This window comes from Cyprinodon tularosa, unplaced genomic scaffold (assembly GCF_016077235.1).
Source record: "Cyprinodon tularosa strain WSP-4 unplaced genomic scaffold, ASM1607723v1 ctg197, whole genome shotgun sequence".
In the NCBI taxonomy this organism is placed as follows: Eukaryota; Metazoa; Chordata; class Actinopteri; order Cyprinodontiformes; family Cyprinodontidae; genus Cyprinodon; species Cyprinodon tularosa.
Window position 1 is genome coordinate 1,353,304 of NW_024038720.1, and position 19,282 is coordinate 1,372,585.

Sequence of the window (19,282 nt, forward strand, 5' to 3'; positions counted from 1 at the left end):
AAAATCTCTCTCATAGTTTCTGGTGATAATTTATTTCTGGTCTCCATCTCCTGCTTTTTAAGTTAAAATGAGCGTGACAATGGTGCATGGCTGGGTGACAGCAGCAAAATCGGTTTTGGATTTTTCATCTTGACTTTTGATGGAATGGGTTTATTTTTTTGCCAGAGAGGACCTCAGTTGTTCCTTTTTTTCAATATGCTCGACCTAAATAAATATCCGCAGATACTGTCTGTGTGATGCCTCATCCAGTCCACCTTTTTTCCTCCTTTCAGGCATCTTTAATTGATGGAGATCATCCTCGGTGAGCTCTGACCACGCCGTCCTCCCGCTCAACATCACCGCTCTTATTGGATGCTTTTTTTATTCATTATTCTTCCTGCCATCTAAGCTGGTTCAAGGACTCCCCTCTACTATATTTATATATTTTTGTTGTGGAGACAATGCCGGTGAACGCGCTGCCCCGAGGCGGCAGCAGCGGCCCCGGATCCCTGAGTCCCGCGTCGTTGTCCCGCAGTCTGTCCCGCCTGAGGGAGTACCGCACGCGGACCAGGATCATGCTGGCTCTGGGAGTCTCTCAGATGGTCCTGGGGAGTCTCATCCTGGCGGTCAGCTTCGCGGCTCTGGCTCTAACTACGTCGCCCAGAGTGAGGCACTCATGTCCCTTCTGGGCAGGTTTTTCTGTAAGTAAATAACAAAAGAAAAAACGCAGATAAAGGGAAATATCTACTTTTGTTGATAAAACAGTAACAATAACACAGGAAACTGTTGTGTTTTAATCCTATAATAATAACAGCTTGTCTCATTCTCAAAAATTTTTAATGATTTATGTTAAGATTCAGCATGATGGAAAAGACAGCAGTGAGGTTTAAGAACATATTAACAGTTTGCAAATCTAAGATGTGCTGTTTCTTATATATTTATGACTAACACGTTCTTGATTTCCTGCCAGAGTGTTGCATGGAGCTGTGCTGCTCCATTAAATATAGAGGCAGTAGGGCATGAGTGCAAGGGTGAGGGGAGGTCTGTGCCATCAGGACCATCTGTGTGTGTGTGTGTTTTGAGAATTGCCTCTTTGTCTCAGTGCCTGTATGTGTGGCTGAGTATAGTTACAGGGGAGCAGTGTGTAATCACAGGGGTCAGGGTTCAGAGGTCAGTGAACATTCTCCATCAGGGCTGGAGTGGGATTGGCTGAGCTCCCGTGCAGAGAGTGTTTATCTCCAGGCACTGAAACTTGATGCTGTCTTGAATTTACTAAAATACCATTATGTTTGATTTTCTAAAGCATTATGATTTTCTTGCAATTTTAGTTGATCAATAGAGGTTTTTGTTTTTAAGCTGTTTTTTATATGTTCAGACCTTCAATCTGGTTAAGACAGCACACTGTGTTATACTTAGAAAGTGATGAAAGCTAAAAACCATCATGAGACCTTTTCAGTGAGGGGAAGTTTGTTTGAGAAAACTGTCATTACAAGCGTATAAGCTTATTAGCAGCAACAGTTACAGGATAAGGTGTTTCTGTGACCACCTCCTCATCTGCTATCTAGAGGAGAGACATTTTCCCTCCTTTTTACACATTAAGAGCATAACCCCCTGAGATCCTTACAACCTTCAAAATATTTTATTATCTTTTATTTTACACTTTATCTTTTATTTTACGTTTAAGGGGATGGTTAAAATGTAGAGAGTTAATTTTGTTGATTTGTATTTGTGACAGTATAATGACAATAAAGTTCAATTCTGTTTTATTCTATTCAAACATTGGATTTCTGTTGTTTATTATGTTTTTCTGCTGAAGAGGGAAGAAAAACATAGAAACTGTAGAGCTCTGTTAGATCATCTCACTAGAATAAGGTTCATATTGATGTAATAGGCTATATTGCACAGTAATCTTAAATTTTTCTTTTTTTTTTTTGGGGGGGGGGGGTTATTGCTTTATTTCCCTTTATAGTGCGAGTAAAATTCCTGCGAGACTATCCTGGATCATCCATTAGAGTGATCAAAGGTGGTTGGGTATTTTTCTTTCAGCAGAACTGTATGATGCAGCACAGTGACAAATCTTAGCTGGTTGTCCTAATGCGGTTTGGGGTTTCACCCCCCACATTAACAAATGCTTAACTTATGCAGACACATGTTTGTGTGCGTGCATGTGTGCGTGCCATCGCTGTGGGACGTCATTAAGGATCTCAGTGTGATGACTGGTGTTGTGGGATTTCATCACAGTCGCAGCGAGGAAAAGCATAATCTTTACTTCCTATACAGAGCAGTGACTGCTGAGCTCAGCGTGGCTGTCCCTCCTCCTCCATCAAACAGACGCACACTCGCACACATTCAAACTGTCAAACATGTTGGACGGCATAATATGACTCAGTATTCCTAAGAATATTGGGCTAAACCAGGCAAATCCTACCGATATCTTCCTCTTTCTCTTATCCGCCCTTCACCGCAAACATTTAGGTTTGACTCACTCATCAGTTTGGCCTGTTGTTGGTTTGGGATTCGGATGAAAAAAAAAGATGAGGTTTGGTTTTAACAATGGATGGTGCTAAAAGCCGCAGGCTGCGTAGGGCTGGATCCGCTGCAGCTTTTACCTGTTGGCTGCAAGTCTAGCTGCGTTGCCAGGTTTGGCTCAGTGTTTGATGCCAGTGTGACAGAGCGAGCCAAAAGGCCTCTGCAGCTGTCAACAGCTGAAATGCACTTTAAATTGCTATTAATCTCACAATGAATAAGACTTGAATATTCACATGCAAACTGCTTCTCTGTATGCCTGTTTTAAGAAGTGGCTATTGCTGATATCTTTTACAGTATGGGCTTAATATCTCTCTCCCTCTCTTCAATGATGTTACACACAATATGCTCTCTTGGCTCAAACAAGATTTCCTTCTTTTTATTTTTTTCTCCTAATCTGTCCTGGTTGTGTGAAAAATGCAATTGTTGATATTATTTTGTGTGTCTGAATACTCATATCTACACATTGGGCTTGAACACAAGCAGCTTTAGACAATCTTGCTGATATGACTTCTGAGGGAGCTTTTCTCTGCTGCTTTTTCAGCATCAAGCATCAGCAAATTCTGCAGTAATCTGCCTGTGTACCCAAACCTCTGTGTTTGTTATAAAAAGTGGTCTGCAGGGACTTATTGTGCTATAGTCAAAGACATATTGTGGAGTGAATTTGGTAGCATGAAAGCCATTTGATGACTGGTTGTCTAGGCGATCTGTTAGTCAACAGCTGCTTTGTTTGATAGTGATTGGATGGAAAGTAAATCCTGCTTTGTGTTATCTCAAGGTAGGAAAGCCTTGTCTTTAGTAATATTGAATACTTGAATGAATGGTCCCTTTTAGTGGAGCAAACAACCATTGAGATTGAGAAAAAAAAAAGATCAAATGTTTCAAAGATGCTCCAGCAAGTGGGGAGTTTTTCTATTTTTTTTTACTTTTGAAAGAGACATATTTTCTATAAAAACATAAAAGATACAGGCTTGCAGACAGCTTCTATAAATCATTTTTGGAAGAAAAAAAAAAGGGTCACATGTTCAAAAGTTCAGTTGTGAGATTCGCCTGCTGCTAAATATTGAGGACTTAATGTCAGGGTTCTGTGACTTTGTTGTTGTTTTTTCAGTTTGATATTTCTTTAGTTACTCTCTGTTGCCCCCTTTTGCCAGTTTTCCTTTCCCGTTGGCTCCCTTCTGGTTAGTTCTATCCATACCTAACACACTTACACTCATTTACCCATCCTTTGTTCTGTTTCCCATATATACACCACCTCCTTAGTTCCTGTTTGCTGGTTTCTTGTTGTTTTGTTGCTTCCTTGTCTCTTGCTCCCAACATTTTTTCCCTGACATTTATTGAATTTTGTTTGGTTTTAGGTATTTTTGCATTTTTCTAAATGTTTTCCTCAGTTGACTGTTAGTCATTAATTAAATCAGCAAAACTCACCTCTGCCTACTCTTCTCTGCATTTGGGTCATCAAAGCCTCCACCCAACCCGACACTTAAGTGTTGCAGTGTTATAACAAGTGAAAGCAATTAAGAAGAAACACTGTATTTACGTAAACATCTGGATAAAAGAGCCACAAATCTAGAGAGATAGCCAAAAAAGACACATTCTAAACCTGGTGAGGAATCCTCATAGAAGAGCTGACGCTGTTACATCTGCAAAAAGTGGGTCAGCATTGTCTAAGATTGTATAATCCAAGAATGGGATGTCCCTTACACCTATATGTGAGAGAAGACAGATGAATAAAAAAGTTTGGCAATGTTATATTTTTGTGAGGTGTTTCTAGATTTCTGCTGGTACCAAATACGCTTTTTCTAATCTGACTTAATTAATAATCATGTTGAAATGACAGTTTGCTGTTAGGCGTGGAGTAAGGTCTGAAATAATTTCTAGAGAAAACATTCAACTTTGAGGAATAAAAACATTTTATTATTTTCCTTATTCCTTTATTCAATCCAGCGACTGAAAGATCACTAAGTTGGCAACTAGTTAGCAATCTGCTTCTGAGAAACCAGCTACAGTCAAATAGCTTGCGAACCTTCCACCATTACAATCCTGCCCCCTTGATAATCAACCAATCACATTAATTTTATTCACTCGTGTAAAGTCGTGCACCACTTGGGAAAATTCGGATATGCAACGGTTGGAACAGTCGTTTCCCTGCGACTTTTAAGAAGTAATGGAATAAGTTTAGGGAACAGCTTTCTTCCTCGATAGGACACTACCTGCTGTGGTTTGAAATATGTGATTTTAAAATCTGTTGAATTGATGAAAAAAGGGTTTGCTGAGTAGAAAAATGCCTTAGAGACATTGAGAACATTTGCAAGATTAAATGCTAATTTAAAGATAAAAATTGGGGCTGCTGTTTCGAAAAAGACTTAGAAACTGATCTGTTGAGAATCCAAATAAGGAGCATTAAACTGCTTGTATATTAAGTGGGCTTTTTGCAGGTGATTTTCAAAGATGGAGTGCAAAACTAATAAGACGTGCAACCAGTTTGGTTCCATACCATTAGCCACTTGTGCTGGCCTGTGCAGACATCTTTCTCGCTGCTGATATCATTCTGGTATTGGTATTTCTAAAAGTCTAACATTTTTAGATGCACACAGACTCCCTCTCCATCCTCCGTCATTGTACTAATGCCTCGTTTGTGGCCACAATGACCACAGACATCTTTGTCTGCAGGTTTGCATCTGAATTTCAAATGTGCCGAAACTGAAAACAAAAACTACAGCCACAATCACTTTCAGTTTTGATAACTAGCTTTGTCTGTGAAAAGTATTTTTTGACATTTCTTACACTCATAACTGTGTGCAATTTCTTAATTAGAAAATGATCCTTATTCCACAAGTAAAAAATTGTGTATACCTTGACTGCTAATTTTGTATATGCAAATCACTTAACAACTTGTTTGTAGATTTACTTTTTGTCAAATATGTTTGCACATGTTCATGTTTCCTCTGTCCATAGCTTTCCTTGACAGTGTTGTTGCTAAGTGCTGCTTGGTTCCAATATAATTTCCCATTGGCAACCTGCTAAAGTAGCACCAAGTTGCCAACTGGTAAGCAAGATGTTTTCGAGAAACCGGCTACAATCAAACTTGCTTGCGAACCTTCCGCCACAACAATCCCGCCCTCTTGATATTTAACCAATCATGTTAAATTTATTCACTCGTGTAAAGTTGGGCACCACTCGGGAGAATTCGGAAATGCAACAGCTGCAACAGCCGTTTCCCCTTCGACTTTAAAGATAGGCTCTGTGTATTGATAATTATCCTAACAAAGCCCTGACATGGAGAGTAGAAATGTTGCGACTTTATGAGCTTCACCAAAACACAGCTGTAGGCGGAAAAAAACCCCCAAAACATTTCTGACTCCCATTTCTTTCTCATCAGCTCTGAGTAACATCGATGATACTGCAGTTTATGTTTAGAACAGGTGGTTTAATTATACTATGGAGAAAACATGTTTTTGCTCAGACAATCAAATGTTTCAAGTTTCACCTCATGTGATTATTATTCGATTTAATTATGTTAAGAAAGAAAGAAATGCATGTTTTGCATTTAACCATTTTTATATAAGCATTTTAGCGTGTGTGTGTTGCAACGAGCAATATGCTACTAACTTGGCTTCAGATTAAGGGTGTTGTCTAACAGTTTTTTTTTTATTTATTACGATGAAAATCAACTAAAGTACAACGTCAAAACAATGCCTAAAACAACCAATGTTATGTCAGCTCATAATGCAATATCACAGCCTAGCATTTTTTTAGTATTTGCTGAAATAAATATTTTACTTAAAAGAGGATAGAAAATGTTTTTTATTGTCACTCAATGGAGAAATGGATTTCAGATTTCAGTTTCCTTATTATTCAGTTCTTTTATTTTAACCTTTAACAGTGTGTTAGAAAGCTTGAAATGGAGAAAAATGTAGATTTATTTTGCTACTCAAAGACCACATTCACTCTTAGTGAAGGTCTTAATGCTTAATACCAATTTTTGATGAGATCCCATTTTTTGTTGTTCACTTAACAATTATAATATGACCATTATCAGACTCCAGTGTGAACAGGCGTGAAGTGACCGACATGAATGGAAGACATGCTTTCACACGAAGCATGATGTTTGTAAAGATGGTTGAAAAGCATGTCTACCTGAAAATGTGGGCAATTGGAGCCAGAAAAATAATGATTATCTCTGCTTTGATGTTCTACAATCCTTTTTTCTTAAAGACCATTACTTTGAAGCAGACAAACCTACATAAGATAAAGTTGCAGTTGAAACCTACAGCTTCAAACAGCAGAAATCTAAAAGCCTGTCACATACTGTCAGGCTCAGAACAGTGGGATACAGTATTCAAAGCAGACCGTTAGATTTTTCAAAACGTTTTTTGAAAACTGAGCTGGAGTGAACGGCGTGGGCATCTAAGGTAGAAACCTCTGTGGGTAGGGACAGCAGGTTGGTGACCACGACAATGTGGATGTGGATGATCAGAAACAAGTGAGTCACTAACCTGTTCTTATAGTTGAGTCCAAGTCCAGAGGGTGAAGTTAGTTTTAGCAGGTCAGGTCCCAGACACTGATGTATAGGTGGTTGGAGGATAGGCAGGAGATCTCAGGAGATCAGAACCGAAGAATGTAGGCAGGATGATCCAGACGGCAAAGCCAAATCCGTTGTCGGTAAAGTGGTCGGTAGTCAGAGCTAGGGGGTCAGAGATCTAGTGAGATGCGGAAGGAGACAAACAGGCAGAGATCTGGCAGGAGTCAGAAGACAGGTCAGGCAAAAAGATTAGATGGGAACAGGCAGGCTCTGAGCTCGAAAGGCAGAACAGGTCAGTATCAGGTAATCAGAATACAGGAATGCTAGAATAATTCTATCCAGCGGCTCAAAAATAATCTGGCACTGATGATTGGTCTGAAGGCTGTTTAAATAGAAACTAATATAGGTGGATCAGTTAAGTGTGTAATGAGAACTGGGCAGAACTGAGCAGGTGTGTGAAATAAGTAATCAGACCAGATATCAGTGCCAAGTTCATAACAACACACAATGATGTAAAAATAGGATGAAATTTGACACAAACACAAAAATCATCAGATATGTTTGCTGTGGCCTTTCTCTCTGTAACCAAATCACATAAAGTATTTCATTCTTATTTGTCTGCGGTGTGAACATACCCTGATACTCTGGTCTGAGTACAGCACATTTTATGAATTGAAGCTGGCTGGTAATCAGGTTTAGGGTGGCCTCGTTCCAAGATCCAATTTCCATCTTCCAAGGTAAATGGAAACCAGTGATAATAAGGTAATTGTTCTCTTTTCACTGTGCTGTCCAATCTAAACAATAGTGTTCCATTGAGCATCTTTATATGTTTTTTGTCCATTAAAGAGAAAAGTGGGAGAAAGAAAATTATATTAAATTATATTTATTAAAATCATTAAATGATGTTGGATAAAGTGCATCTTAAAGAATATTTCCCTCTAATGGTTCCAGAAAAAACAAGTGAGACAAGTATTTATTGTTGTAGAAGCAGAAAGAAAAAACAATGTTTTGCTTTGCATTATTCTTTTGAGTCTTTGGTTTTGCAGTGAGCCGGTGTGAATTATCATTAATTAGCTGACTTATTAGTTCCATGCAGTTTCCTGGCAACAGGTCTTAAGACAAACCACACTCACCCAATGGTAGCCTCGCTCAGCACTCACACCTAACTGTTATTCACTTGGAGAGTTGTCATGATTTCTGATATAAAAGCTCTCTGTCTGTTTCAAGTATTGAATCCAGCGTGTTTGTCAGGGAAGCTGACATAATATTTATTAAAAATGCTGTGCCTGTAGAGTCCCTCATGATTCATAACATCAAAGTAGACAGATGAAAGTAGTGTGGGAGTTATATTCACTCAGCTTTTCTTTGCCTTTAGCCTGAGCAGGAGCAGTTTAACCCTTGTGTCAATAGAGTGGAAACTTGTGTGGTTTTTCTCTCAAACCCCTTATTAGTGTATAAATACTTAGAGATTGCCATAGTGCTTGGCTTCCTAATGTGCCCAAATGTGGCCTTTTAAAAATTAATTGATAAAAATTCATATACATTGATCTGATAAAAAACATTCATCTCAAAATTCTGCACTTCTTTGAAATCTGTAGCTATGACCACTTAAATTCATACGCTTTTGAAATTTATATAGTTGGTATTTTATTAGTGCTTTAATTAAGTTTCAGACACACTCAGATGGAGACAGGCAGGTGCAGTAGTTGAGAGGAACAGAGACAAGACATGGTACCAGGAGAACTGCAGAACTTTAAACTGGCCCCTCCTAGGAGCCAGGATCACGGGAGTTAAGACTGGCTTTCCCCGCACTCGAAGCCAAAACCCTGAGGGCTCAGCGGAGAAAAGCCGGGACACAATCAGAAGACAGGAGACAAACACTAACACATTTTCTACACACTGGCCCCCGAGAGCAGGGACATGAACCACGGATTTTACCAAAACTAACACTCTAACAAAACAAACAAACATGAATAACTAACACGTATGATGTTCTGGCCACGATAGCTGAGCTGTATATAAAGCAGCGGGAGCAAGTGGACAAGATCTATGATAATTAGAGAGCGAGGAGGGCACAGCAGGTGAATAAAGTGAGTAATTATATCAACTACCGGGGCTGCATTCCTGACACCCCATAGAGATTCATTTGATCTATACTGAGACAAAATGCTCAAGAGGTGAAATCATTCTTCATGACATGTAATGTCATCAAACAAAGAAAAATATCCTTTTAAGAAATATTACACAAAATTTTACCCAATGTTCATAAGCTATTAAGAACAATGCTCAGTATGAGCAATCCTGACCATGCATGTAGTGACAGTGGAAAGGAAAAATTCACTTTTAACAGGACAATAAACTCCAGCAGAACCAGGCTCAGTGTGAAGAGACTTCAAAGCATAAACAAAAAAGAAACACAAATGCACTGGTTCAGAAGTACTCTCTATGTGAAAGGAAAATGTTAGATACAAGGTGCTTTCCATCAGCTTCTTGAAATGCACATTTTGAATTATTGCGTCCAAAAAGCTTAATCAAAAAAAAAAAGCAAAATAAAAAATTTGCAAAAACATTTTTACACTTGCACGAGGTGTTTCTTTTTGAATCCGCACTGACTTAGGAAACTTTTACCTCACATGACTGATCAACTGTTTCTGTTGTCGGCATTATCCTTGATGTTCCTATTAAGCACATAGACATGTTTGGAAGCAACACCACATTACTAATGGACAAGTTAACGTAAGAACAACCTTCCTCTATTACTGATCTGTGGTCCGTGCTAGAACATGCGTGATGACGTCAATGACAACATATGACTTCATTACTCTTTACGTCCCTTGGTTAATACGCTTTAAACCAAATGAAACACTGCAACATTTAATTTCCTTTTTTTTTATTTTTTATTTTTACTTTTGATAGTTTGCTTAAAACTCACATTTAAATGTGGTGGAAACACTGCTACAGTCGTAATAGATGCATTTTCTATTCTTTCCTTTATGTGTCAAAGCACTCCATCTCAGTAGCGGGAAATATCACTCAAGACAACTTTATAAGAGTCAGCTACTGCTGCCTTCAAATATAATTTCTTAAGATCTTCTTTTTTTTCACTGTTTATTATTTGTTTTGAAGGTTTGCATAGTCAAAAGGGATCTTCCGAAGATCACAAGTTAAAAACTTTCCATTGTTATCCAAGATAAGCTCATTGCAGTGCAAATTAAAGGAGACCTACAGTATGATCCCTCCTTTTTAAGTAGGATCTGTCTATGAACTATACTTTTTGCACATGATCATTCACAGATAACAAGACCTCACCTCCTCAGTTCTGCTTTCCTGAGCCCCTTTCAGAACAAGCTGTTTTTAGGCTCATTCACTTTTATCTAGAAAAGCTTGCCGCCTCAGACTCTAGTGTTGTCCACACTCAGCATCTGCAGATTTGCAACAAACAGAAGGGATCTTTGGTAAATCCTGCCGTGTGCTGTGGGTATTAAAGAAAAAAAAAGTTCTGGAAGTTATTCACACAAACTAAAATTTCCTCTGGCAATGTGCCTGTTAAACTGACATCCAAACTAAAATGAAACCTTGCAGCTCTGTTCTTCTGTAACTGGGAGATTATGCATGGACAAAAGCTGTTTATTGCGGACAACAATGAAGAAATTGTCTTTTTCCGTAGCCATTGAACAGTGGGCAATGTGGTAAAACCAGCACACCAAACATGCTCCTCTTCTAATAATTAGGTGGACGGAGCTCCACTTGGGTTACTGAGTTAGGCGTGGGGTCTGCTGATTGTGGAAAAATAAGTTAGAAATTGCTTAATTTATAGACAGCAACTAAATATTTCTCTTTTTTTGTACCACTTAGATTCTTTCGAAAAACAGAAAATAACCAAATTACTTCCTCATCCTAGCCATCATCATCATTTTAATACATGTATTCAGACAGTGTTTCAGTGCTTCCACCTCATTAAAATTACTAAATTAAAAATAAGTGCAATTATCCTTCTATATATATATAAACCTTCAAGCACTACAATAGAACTCAGAGTAATGAATCTGATAACAACTAATAGTAACTCTATAGTCTTGCAGCTATTTTTGAAAACTCCATTACAAAATACTTGATTAAATTCATTCAGTCAGAGCTTTGCAAGCGTGAGAGGAAACTAAACAATCTAAATATCTGTGAGGATGGGACACTCAAACCTTTATGTTTTTATATCGGCATTTAAATTATTGTATAAAATTATCCTCACACAGGGTATCAATGGGATTATCCAAACAATACCATTTGGAGTGTTGTTAGAGCTAATCATTTTTGCACATTATCTTCCCTGCAGGACGGCAGTTTGTTTTTGTGTTTTAGTCAAAGCTTTACATGATCTAGATGGATCATAAGATTTGTCCAGCTGTGCTGGACAGGGATTGTTGTAAGACTTTAGATAAAGCACCCCTTTGTTGTTTGGATGTTGCACTTTATTCCCAGCTGTCAGCAGAGGACATGCCTCCTCGCCTGCTGTACTCATCCTGTCAGCTCAGATTAAATGGGGACGGTGGTCAGCGCAGGCCGCCTTCGCTCCAGGCTGGACCGCCCTGTCTTAAATCTCCTCCCGATTAGCTAATAGCCACCATCAGTTATCTGTCTGCTGTTTACTTTCATGTTTCCTTTACTCAAGCTGATTGTGGATATGTTAAATGTGGAGGTTGAGGGGCAGTGATGTCAGCACTCTGCCTGTCTTGAGGTGTAGCGGGGCTGGTGCAAATCACTCCCCTTCTGGACCTTTCTGTCATAAGTAAGGAGGCACTCAGCCTGCTGCTGCTGATTACTCTAAGGACCCTCCAGTGCATTCTGCCCCCACTCCAGTGCCACCACTCAGCACCATGATGGGAAAGGGAACAGGGCGTTCTAGCAGCGTTTTCATACACCCCCCCCAAATACACACTACAGTGAGCTCTGATATTTCAAAGTGACAAATTGATTTCCTGCCTTTATGATCAGGCTCTGCTAAGTTCAGAGGATTCTAGACTGGATTCCCATTTGTCACTTTTAGTTTTATCTAGTTCCTCAGCTATTGTTCACTGTGTGCTTCTTTGTTAGAGGACTCCACATGGTGTAATTACAGCAAGGAAGCAGCATAGATGAGTATTTTAGAAGGCAAAAAGGTTTCCTTTTGATCTCACAGGAAATATGAAATGCCTTGATTTTTCTGATGCAGATCTGATCACATCAGGTGTTAGGAAACACAGGTTAGATTTTTCAGCAAAGTATGAACCAGAGCACAGCAGTTTGAGTCTGATGGAGCTTAACTGTAGAGGTTAGGAGGACGAGAGGGTCAGCACTTCTCTTTGAAAATTACTTTGAGTTGTATCTGTCCACTTTCACTTCCTGTTAACAATGAGGTGTTTTGTGAGTAGTTAAAACCTTGACATAATTCACTGTAAAATTAATTATGTTGTCATATTAAAAAGATTAGAAAATGCATTCCAATAAAACCTGTTTTCTCAGTTATAATATTACCTTTTGAAAATATAATCAAAATACACATGAAAATAGCAACGATGCACCTTGTGGAACATATTTACTATTATATTTTGGTTCTTGTTTTATACCCTGTCCTCAGTTTCTACCTTGCAGAAGAATTTGATCTCTAAATCTTTTCACTAATTAAAGGGATTTTAACATACTGTAGCTGTTTTTGACAGGCTTATTGTACTAGAAATAAAGTATGCTTTTATTATTTTAGGGGACATTCAAAGATGTCAGAATGATAAAACTCACATCTGTCCTGCCCATTGGTGTGTCCTGCAAACACTCCTTTGTATTCAAAGACCAAATGCATGCACATAAAAACCCCATAAAAACAGCCGCCATTATGCACCATTCTGATCTTTGAAGTGTGAAAGCGGCTGATGTGTGATGAAAGCTGCAGGTTCTCAGTTTTTGCTGGTCATTGCCAGACCTTAAACTGATGGATATAAATGTGACCGTGAAGACAAAGAGTAGGATGGGGTTCATGTGTTGTGGGAGATGGTTTTACGTTTTGAATGCATGATACATTTTTATTTGTACGCATGGCAGATTTCTTCTCCTCACAAACCCCTGCACCCCCCTCTTTTTTTCTGCGTTGGCTCTATTGTTCTCTTGCTTTGGTCTGACCCAAAGATGTTTCAGACAGAATGCTTGCTGCTGCGCTTCAACCAGGCTGCCAGTCAGTCTGCATGCAGACTTTTTAATACAAAAGGCCTGCAAGGTTGAACTGAGCTCAGGGGGGAGGAAGAGACCACACAAGACAGCCAGAAACAAATCTGTCCAGTAGACTGCAGGTATTCCTTTGTTAGCTCTAAGATGCATTAGGAGATAATAATTCATTAGGAGCAATAAACAGTGGGGGGGAGTGTGCAGCTCCTGTTTGTTTTACCGACTTATTCATGAAACTCTTAACAGGAAATCGCAGCTCTTTGTCGGAATGTCATCTTTTATTTGTAAGTTCTAAGTAAAGACACAGGTATCTGCTTTCCCCTTTGACTTTGACCAGAGCAAAGATGTTTAAAGAGGATTTTCTGTAATAACGAGCTTCCAGTTACAAGCTGTAACAGGTCGAAATCGGTGTTACGCTCTGGTAGCAGACATTGAACAGGCATATGTTGCTTTGTTGATGTGTTTGACTTCTATCCTTTGCCTTTATTTAAGATCTAACTTCTTCCGGGCACAACAAAGCTGACTGAGGACCATCCCTCCTGCTTTCGGTAGCTGATCAATGAGGAAGCCGGCTGACTGGGGCTTCTCTTTGTTCTACGATTAGCTCCCAGGATGGAGCAGGGTGATGCTTTTGTGTGAGTACAAATGTGAGAGGGGAAGTCACAGGTGTGTGGATGGATATATATTTTTGTTTTTGTGTCTGTTCCACCTGAGGATTAAAGTTTGGTCCAAGCTGATCAAAGGGGTTTTCTGTTTATCAGGTAAAAACTGAGATATATTTGAAAGCAGGGGAAGAAGAAATGATGGAGGTTTACAAAATAACCTATGAAGTGTAAATCAGAATTCAGGAAATCATTCTGTGCTAAAATGAACCTTTTTGCTTTGTTGTAATTGAGTACAGTACTTTCCAATTGAAAGTCAGGGATGCAACTAATGATTGTATTGCTAATTGATTAATCTTTGGATTATTTCTTTGGTTACTTGATGGATAATCAAATAGAAAAAAGTTTGCTTATAGAATATACAGGTGAAGATACTCAGTCATCCAGGTCATAGTCATTCCGAAATAGTTAAAAAACAATAAACTGCAATTTGGTCCAAGTTTGAAGACATTTCACTTCCCATCCAAGTTTGAGGCTTTACAGAGTGGACCAAAAACAAAGCCTTGTTTTGTCTTAGAAAACATGCAAATAATGCGTCAGCCCCTTAGGAATGGGCGGTCCTTTGGGTTCTTTGTTAGCCTGCTATACCCGAAACCTGTCTATGTCTCTGAAAGGGAGATCGTTAGGGGGAGTTCCTTATAAAAGACTTTAAATCAGTTGAAACTAAAACATTTCCAAATGAGCAGTTCTTGATGATGTTGATGGACAAAAACATTTTTTAAAATTTTAAATGTAAAATAATCATATATATTTTTTTATAATTTTGGTATAATTAATGCTCTAAGTGGGTCGTTTTAGAGTCTCTATACTCCAAATAATAAATAATCAATTACTAACTTAGTTGAGAATTATTTCAATAATCGATTTAACACGGTCAATCTGATTTATTGTTTCAGCACCAGTTAATATAAATTTGATTTAGCTAAATACCATCTTTATATATCATTTATAGGCTCTACTTACCTTAGTACTTGTATTGTTTTGGGAAATGATCAGTGGTTTAACATGTAGTTTGAAGATAGGGACCTTCAGGATACATTCTGAAGTTCAAAGGTCAAACCTGTAACAGCAGGTAATGGTTTAAAAAAGGTTATCAGATCAGAGGGAGCTTTTCCATTCAGTAGACAACACACCCACACATACACACACACCAACACACCCCCACCTCTCACACACACATACACAGAGAAACACATCATTCAGCATCTGGCACTGATCAGATTTGTCATCTAGTGCATAATGTAGTCACCTCGGTCTCCCAGCGGAGTCCAGCAGCATCATCTTAAAGCAATTCTTCATGTTAATAGCCTGATGCTTTTCCTCGAGGTCCCTTCTGCTGTTTCATCACTAACAGCGGAGCAAGCTAAACCTAGACCAACTTATAAAGCCTTCCTTGGATGTCAAAGGGTGAGCTTGAGCTTAAACAGAAAGAAATTTTTTTTCTCATGATTCTTTAATATGTAGAGCTTGAGTGTGCAATTTATTTGAGTGCAAGGTTGCAAAAAAAATACTTTTTTTGATTCTAAAACATCCCAGATTATTTTTATCTGACTGTATTTCACTATGATTCAGACTAAATGGTAATTTATCCCAAACAGTCCTAAGGGAGGGTGTATTGTTAGTTGGTGTTTTTTTTCTCACAAGTTGGTATAGTCTTCGTTTTTGTTGCTTTGAGTTTTTTTTGTCTAATTGGTGCTGAAACAAAAAGAGGAGCCAATTAAATCTGTGGTAAACGGGAAAGCCAATGTGTGCGGATTTCTATCCTGTGCTGCAGGGAGTAGCTGGTATGTAGGTGTTTGCTCAGCTCAAATCGGGCCAGCTAGCCCCCACCCCCCTCCCCCCATGGGCCAGTAGCTTCTCCCTCAGGTTGATATTTCAGCTTCCTCCTTCTCTGGTGCTCAGAGTGTTTCTCTTGGCATGGTTTCAGCTCGGTTTGCATGCCTCATCCCTCTGCTACGCTCTCATAATATTCCTCTTTTTGATCTGACTTCCTAACTGTTTCGGTCCCTGGTGGTTATGTCTCTGTAGAAGCTGTGGCTGTTGGAGTGTAAGCCCCTCTGAGATTGAATTTTTCAGCTTTTTGACAAGGGATGGTGAGGGTTTTCCTTTCTGAAAAACTCTAAAGGCAAAGCTTAAGCTCTATTTCAGGCTAAAACATTGCATTAAAAAAATATCTTTTTGAGAATTTCAGTTACAATATTTTATTGCCCATGTGTCTCATAGTTTTATTTGTAAAGAGAGGCAATATGTGCTCTTTTACCTATAGGATCAAAGCATTTGTAGTTTAATAACTGACTCCTTCTTCTGCTCAAAGTCTATCAATATCCCAGCACATCAGTATGAAATCTTAAAAATATGCTTCCTATGAGTTTTCTTTTCTGTAAAGTCCTACTGTGCTTCGTAAGTAATTACTGAAGCCAGAAAACCCTCATCATATGAATACCAAGTCTGGGTATAATTTACACCAATTGGTCATTGGTTAATAATAATACTTATCATTTTTATTATTATTTTTTTTTTTTGGTAGAAACAATGAAAATGTCACATTTTCATATCAAAATTTTCAGAGCTTGAATTGGTTTAAAAACTGCTCCATATAATCTTTTTTTAAAGAAATAATATATGAACATTTCATGCAGTAACCATGCAAGTAACCATCAGAGAAATCAGAGCTTGAAATGAGGTTAGATCAAAGTCATTTCAAGTCAGAGAACGGTAAATTCCTGGCATAGGAATTTGAAGCAAACTGTCAGAAGAGACAGACAGACTTCTATTACAGCAACTTTTACTAGAATCTATATGCATGCAGCCATTTTACATGCTGAATTTGGTGAGTTTGACTGCAAAGAGCATTCTGTTTTTTCTATCTTTCCAATCAATAAAGTCTGACTTCTAAACACAAAGAAAAAGCCCTAGTAAACTTAGAGAAATGACACCTATTTCCATTATGGTTCTCTGAAACAGCAGCCCTGCTTTGAGACACTTTTATAATGACATTAACTGAAGCAATGAGGCTATGCAACATGTTTTTATTCAATAAAAACGGCCATTGCTGAACTAAAGTAGGTTAAGGCGCATTACCTTTGCAGCATTCTTATATACCACAACATAAATTAGTATTTTCCCTAGTTTTTAACCGTCTGATTCTTATAGACAACTGTTAACAAAGCTGTTATTCCTTCAGAGCACCAAACCCTTGAACCTTACTGAGTTAGAGGTGTATTATGAGTAGGTCAAATTTGACCTCTGATACTACTTTGAACCTTAGAGAAATTCCATCAAGTGGTAAAAGGTCGATCAAGGGCCAGTCCCATATACTAGGTTTACGTTTAACCAAAGAAATATTTATGCTGCTCATTCTGGAAAAGATTACTGGGTGTGATTCCTGACCTTAAAATCTTCAGAAAATCAGTAAATTGATTTGAATTAGGTTATTATTGAACTAAATACACTATATTGCCAAAAGTATTTGCTCACCTGCCTTGACTCACATATGAGCTTAAGTGACATCCCGTTCCTAATCCATAGGGTTCAATATGACGTCGGTCCACCCTTTGCAGCTAGAACAGCTTCAACTCTTCTGGGAAGGCTGTCCACAAGGTTTAGGAGTGTGTTTATGGGAATTTTTGACCATTCTTCCAGAAGCGCATTTGTGAGGTCGCACACTGATGTTGGACGAGAAGGCCTGGCTCTCAGTCTCCGCTCTAATTCATCCCAAAGGTGTTCTATCGGGTTGAGGTCAGGACTCTGTGCAGGCCAGTCAAGTTCATCCACACCAGACTCTGTCATCCATGTCTTTATGGACCTTGCTTTGTGCACTGGTGCACAGTCATGTTGGAAGAGGAAGGGGCCAGCTCCAAACTGTTCCCACAAAGTTGGGAGCATGGAATTGTCCAAAATGTCTTGGTATGCTGAAGCATTCAGAGTTCCTTTCACTGGAACTAAGGGGCCAAGCCCAGCTCCTGAAAAACAACCCCACACCATAATCCCCCCTCCACCAAACTTTACACTTGGCACAATGCAGTCAGACAAGTACCGTTCTCCTGGCAACCGCCAAACCCAGACCCGTCCATCAGATTGCCAGATGGAGAAGCGCGATTCGTCACTCCAGAGAACGCGTCTCCACTGCTCTAGAGTCCAGTGGCGGCGTGCTTTACACCACCGCATCCGACGCTTTGCATTGCACTTGGTGATGTATGGCTTGGATGCAGCTGCTCGCCCATGGAAACCCATTCCATGAAGCTCTCTGCGCACTGTTCTTGAGCTACATGAAGTTTGGAGGTCTGTAGTGATTGACTCTGCAGAAAGTTGGCGACCTCTTCGCACTATGCGCGTCAGCATCCGCTGACCCCGCTCCGTCAGTTTACGTGGCCTACCACTTCGTGGCTGAGTTGCTGTCGTTCCCAAACACTTCCATTTTCTTATAATACAGCTGACAGTTGACTGTGGAATATTTAGGAGCGAGGAAATTTCACGACTGGATTTGTTGCACAGGTGGCATCCTATCACAGTTCCACGCTGGAATTCACTGAGCTCCTGAGAGCGACCCATTCTTTCACAAATGTTTGTAAAAACAGTCTGCATGCCTAGGTGCTTGAATTTATACACCTGTGGCCATGGAAGTGATTGGAACACCTGATTCCAATAATTTGGATGGGTGAGCAAATACTTTTGGCAATATAGTGTATCATACACTATATTTGGAGAATTATTTTTTGACATATTTGTTAGAAAATTTTCAAAATCAGTTGCACTTTTGTAATCATGATAATGTACATATTGCAGTGGTGATCAGTATAGTGTGCGATTATATATATATAAAAAAAAAGTAAAACAGTTTAATGTAAATAAAGCAGCAGCATAACCTTGCTTACAGTAAGAGCCGTGGAAACTCCCTCAGTGGTAGGTTAAATTAATGTAAGATAATATTCTAATATTACAAATATTTGTGGCAGTAAGATTAATGCAGTTCATTGTTAAATATTAGGTGGTTCTAGTGGCTTTCATTGGCCGTAATCAGGTAGAGGACATGCAATAAGCACAAACCCTAGACAGGTGGATTAAAAAATAAGCAGTATCATGGGTGGCCTGCTCTACTGTTAAACCACATGGCCCTCTTATGCAGTCCTTCCTTGATTCCTATTCTGCAATTCCAAAAAAGATGCATTGAAAAAACTACAACTTTTACGCCAGTATGATTCCATCTGATACTAGAATAAATACCTACGAGACCAGAAGCGGTATTTTTTAGGACCACCTCTGAGAATACATCTTTAATGTTTACTATAGCTTTTTTTCAGTTATTGTATGTGGTATGGGAATGAAAGAGGGATGTGTACATGTTGATTTATCCTCTTTCGTCAGCATAAATAAGATTAGGTTTAGAGAAGACACTCGTATA

General features: G+C 38.9%; 1 protein-coding gene across 3 annotated transcripts in view; it reads left to right on the top strand.

The window, feature by feature from the left end:
• fam189a1 (family with sequence similarity 189 member A1) overlaps positions 1-19,282 on the top strand; it is a 120,935-nt gene continuing 101,653 nt past the window's right edge. The window contains exon 1 of one of the 3 annotated variants that reach the window (XM_038283792.1): positions 1-680. In XM_038283792.1, coding sequence (XP_038139720.1) covers positions 441-680 — 240 coding nt within the window. In that variant the 5' untranslated portion in view covers positions 1-440. Of the gene's footprint in view, positions 681-13,783; positions 13,855-19,282 lie in introns of those variants that run through there. The other 2 variants (XM_038283794.1, XM_038283796.1) reach the window with 2 other exon arrangements.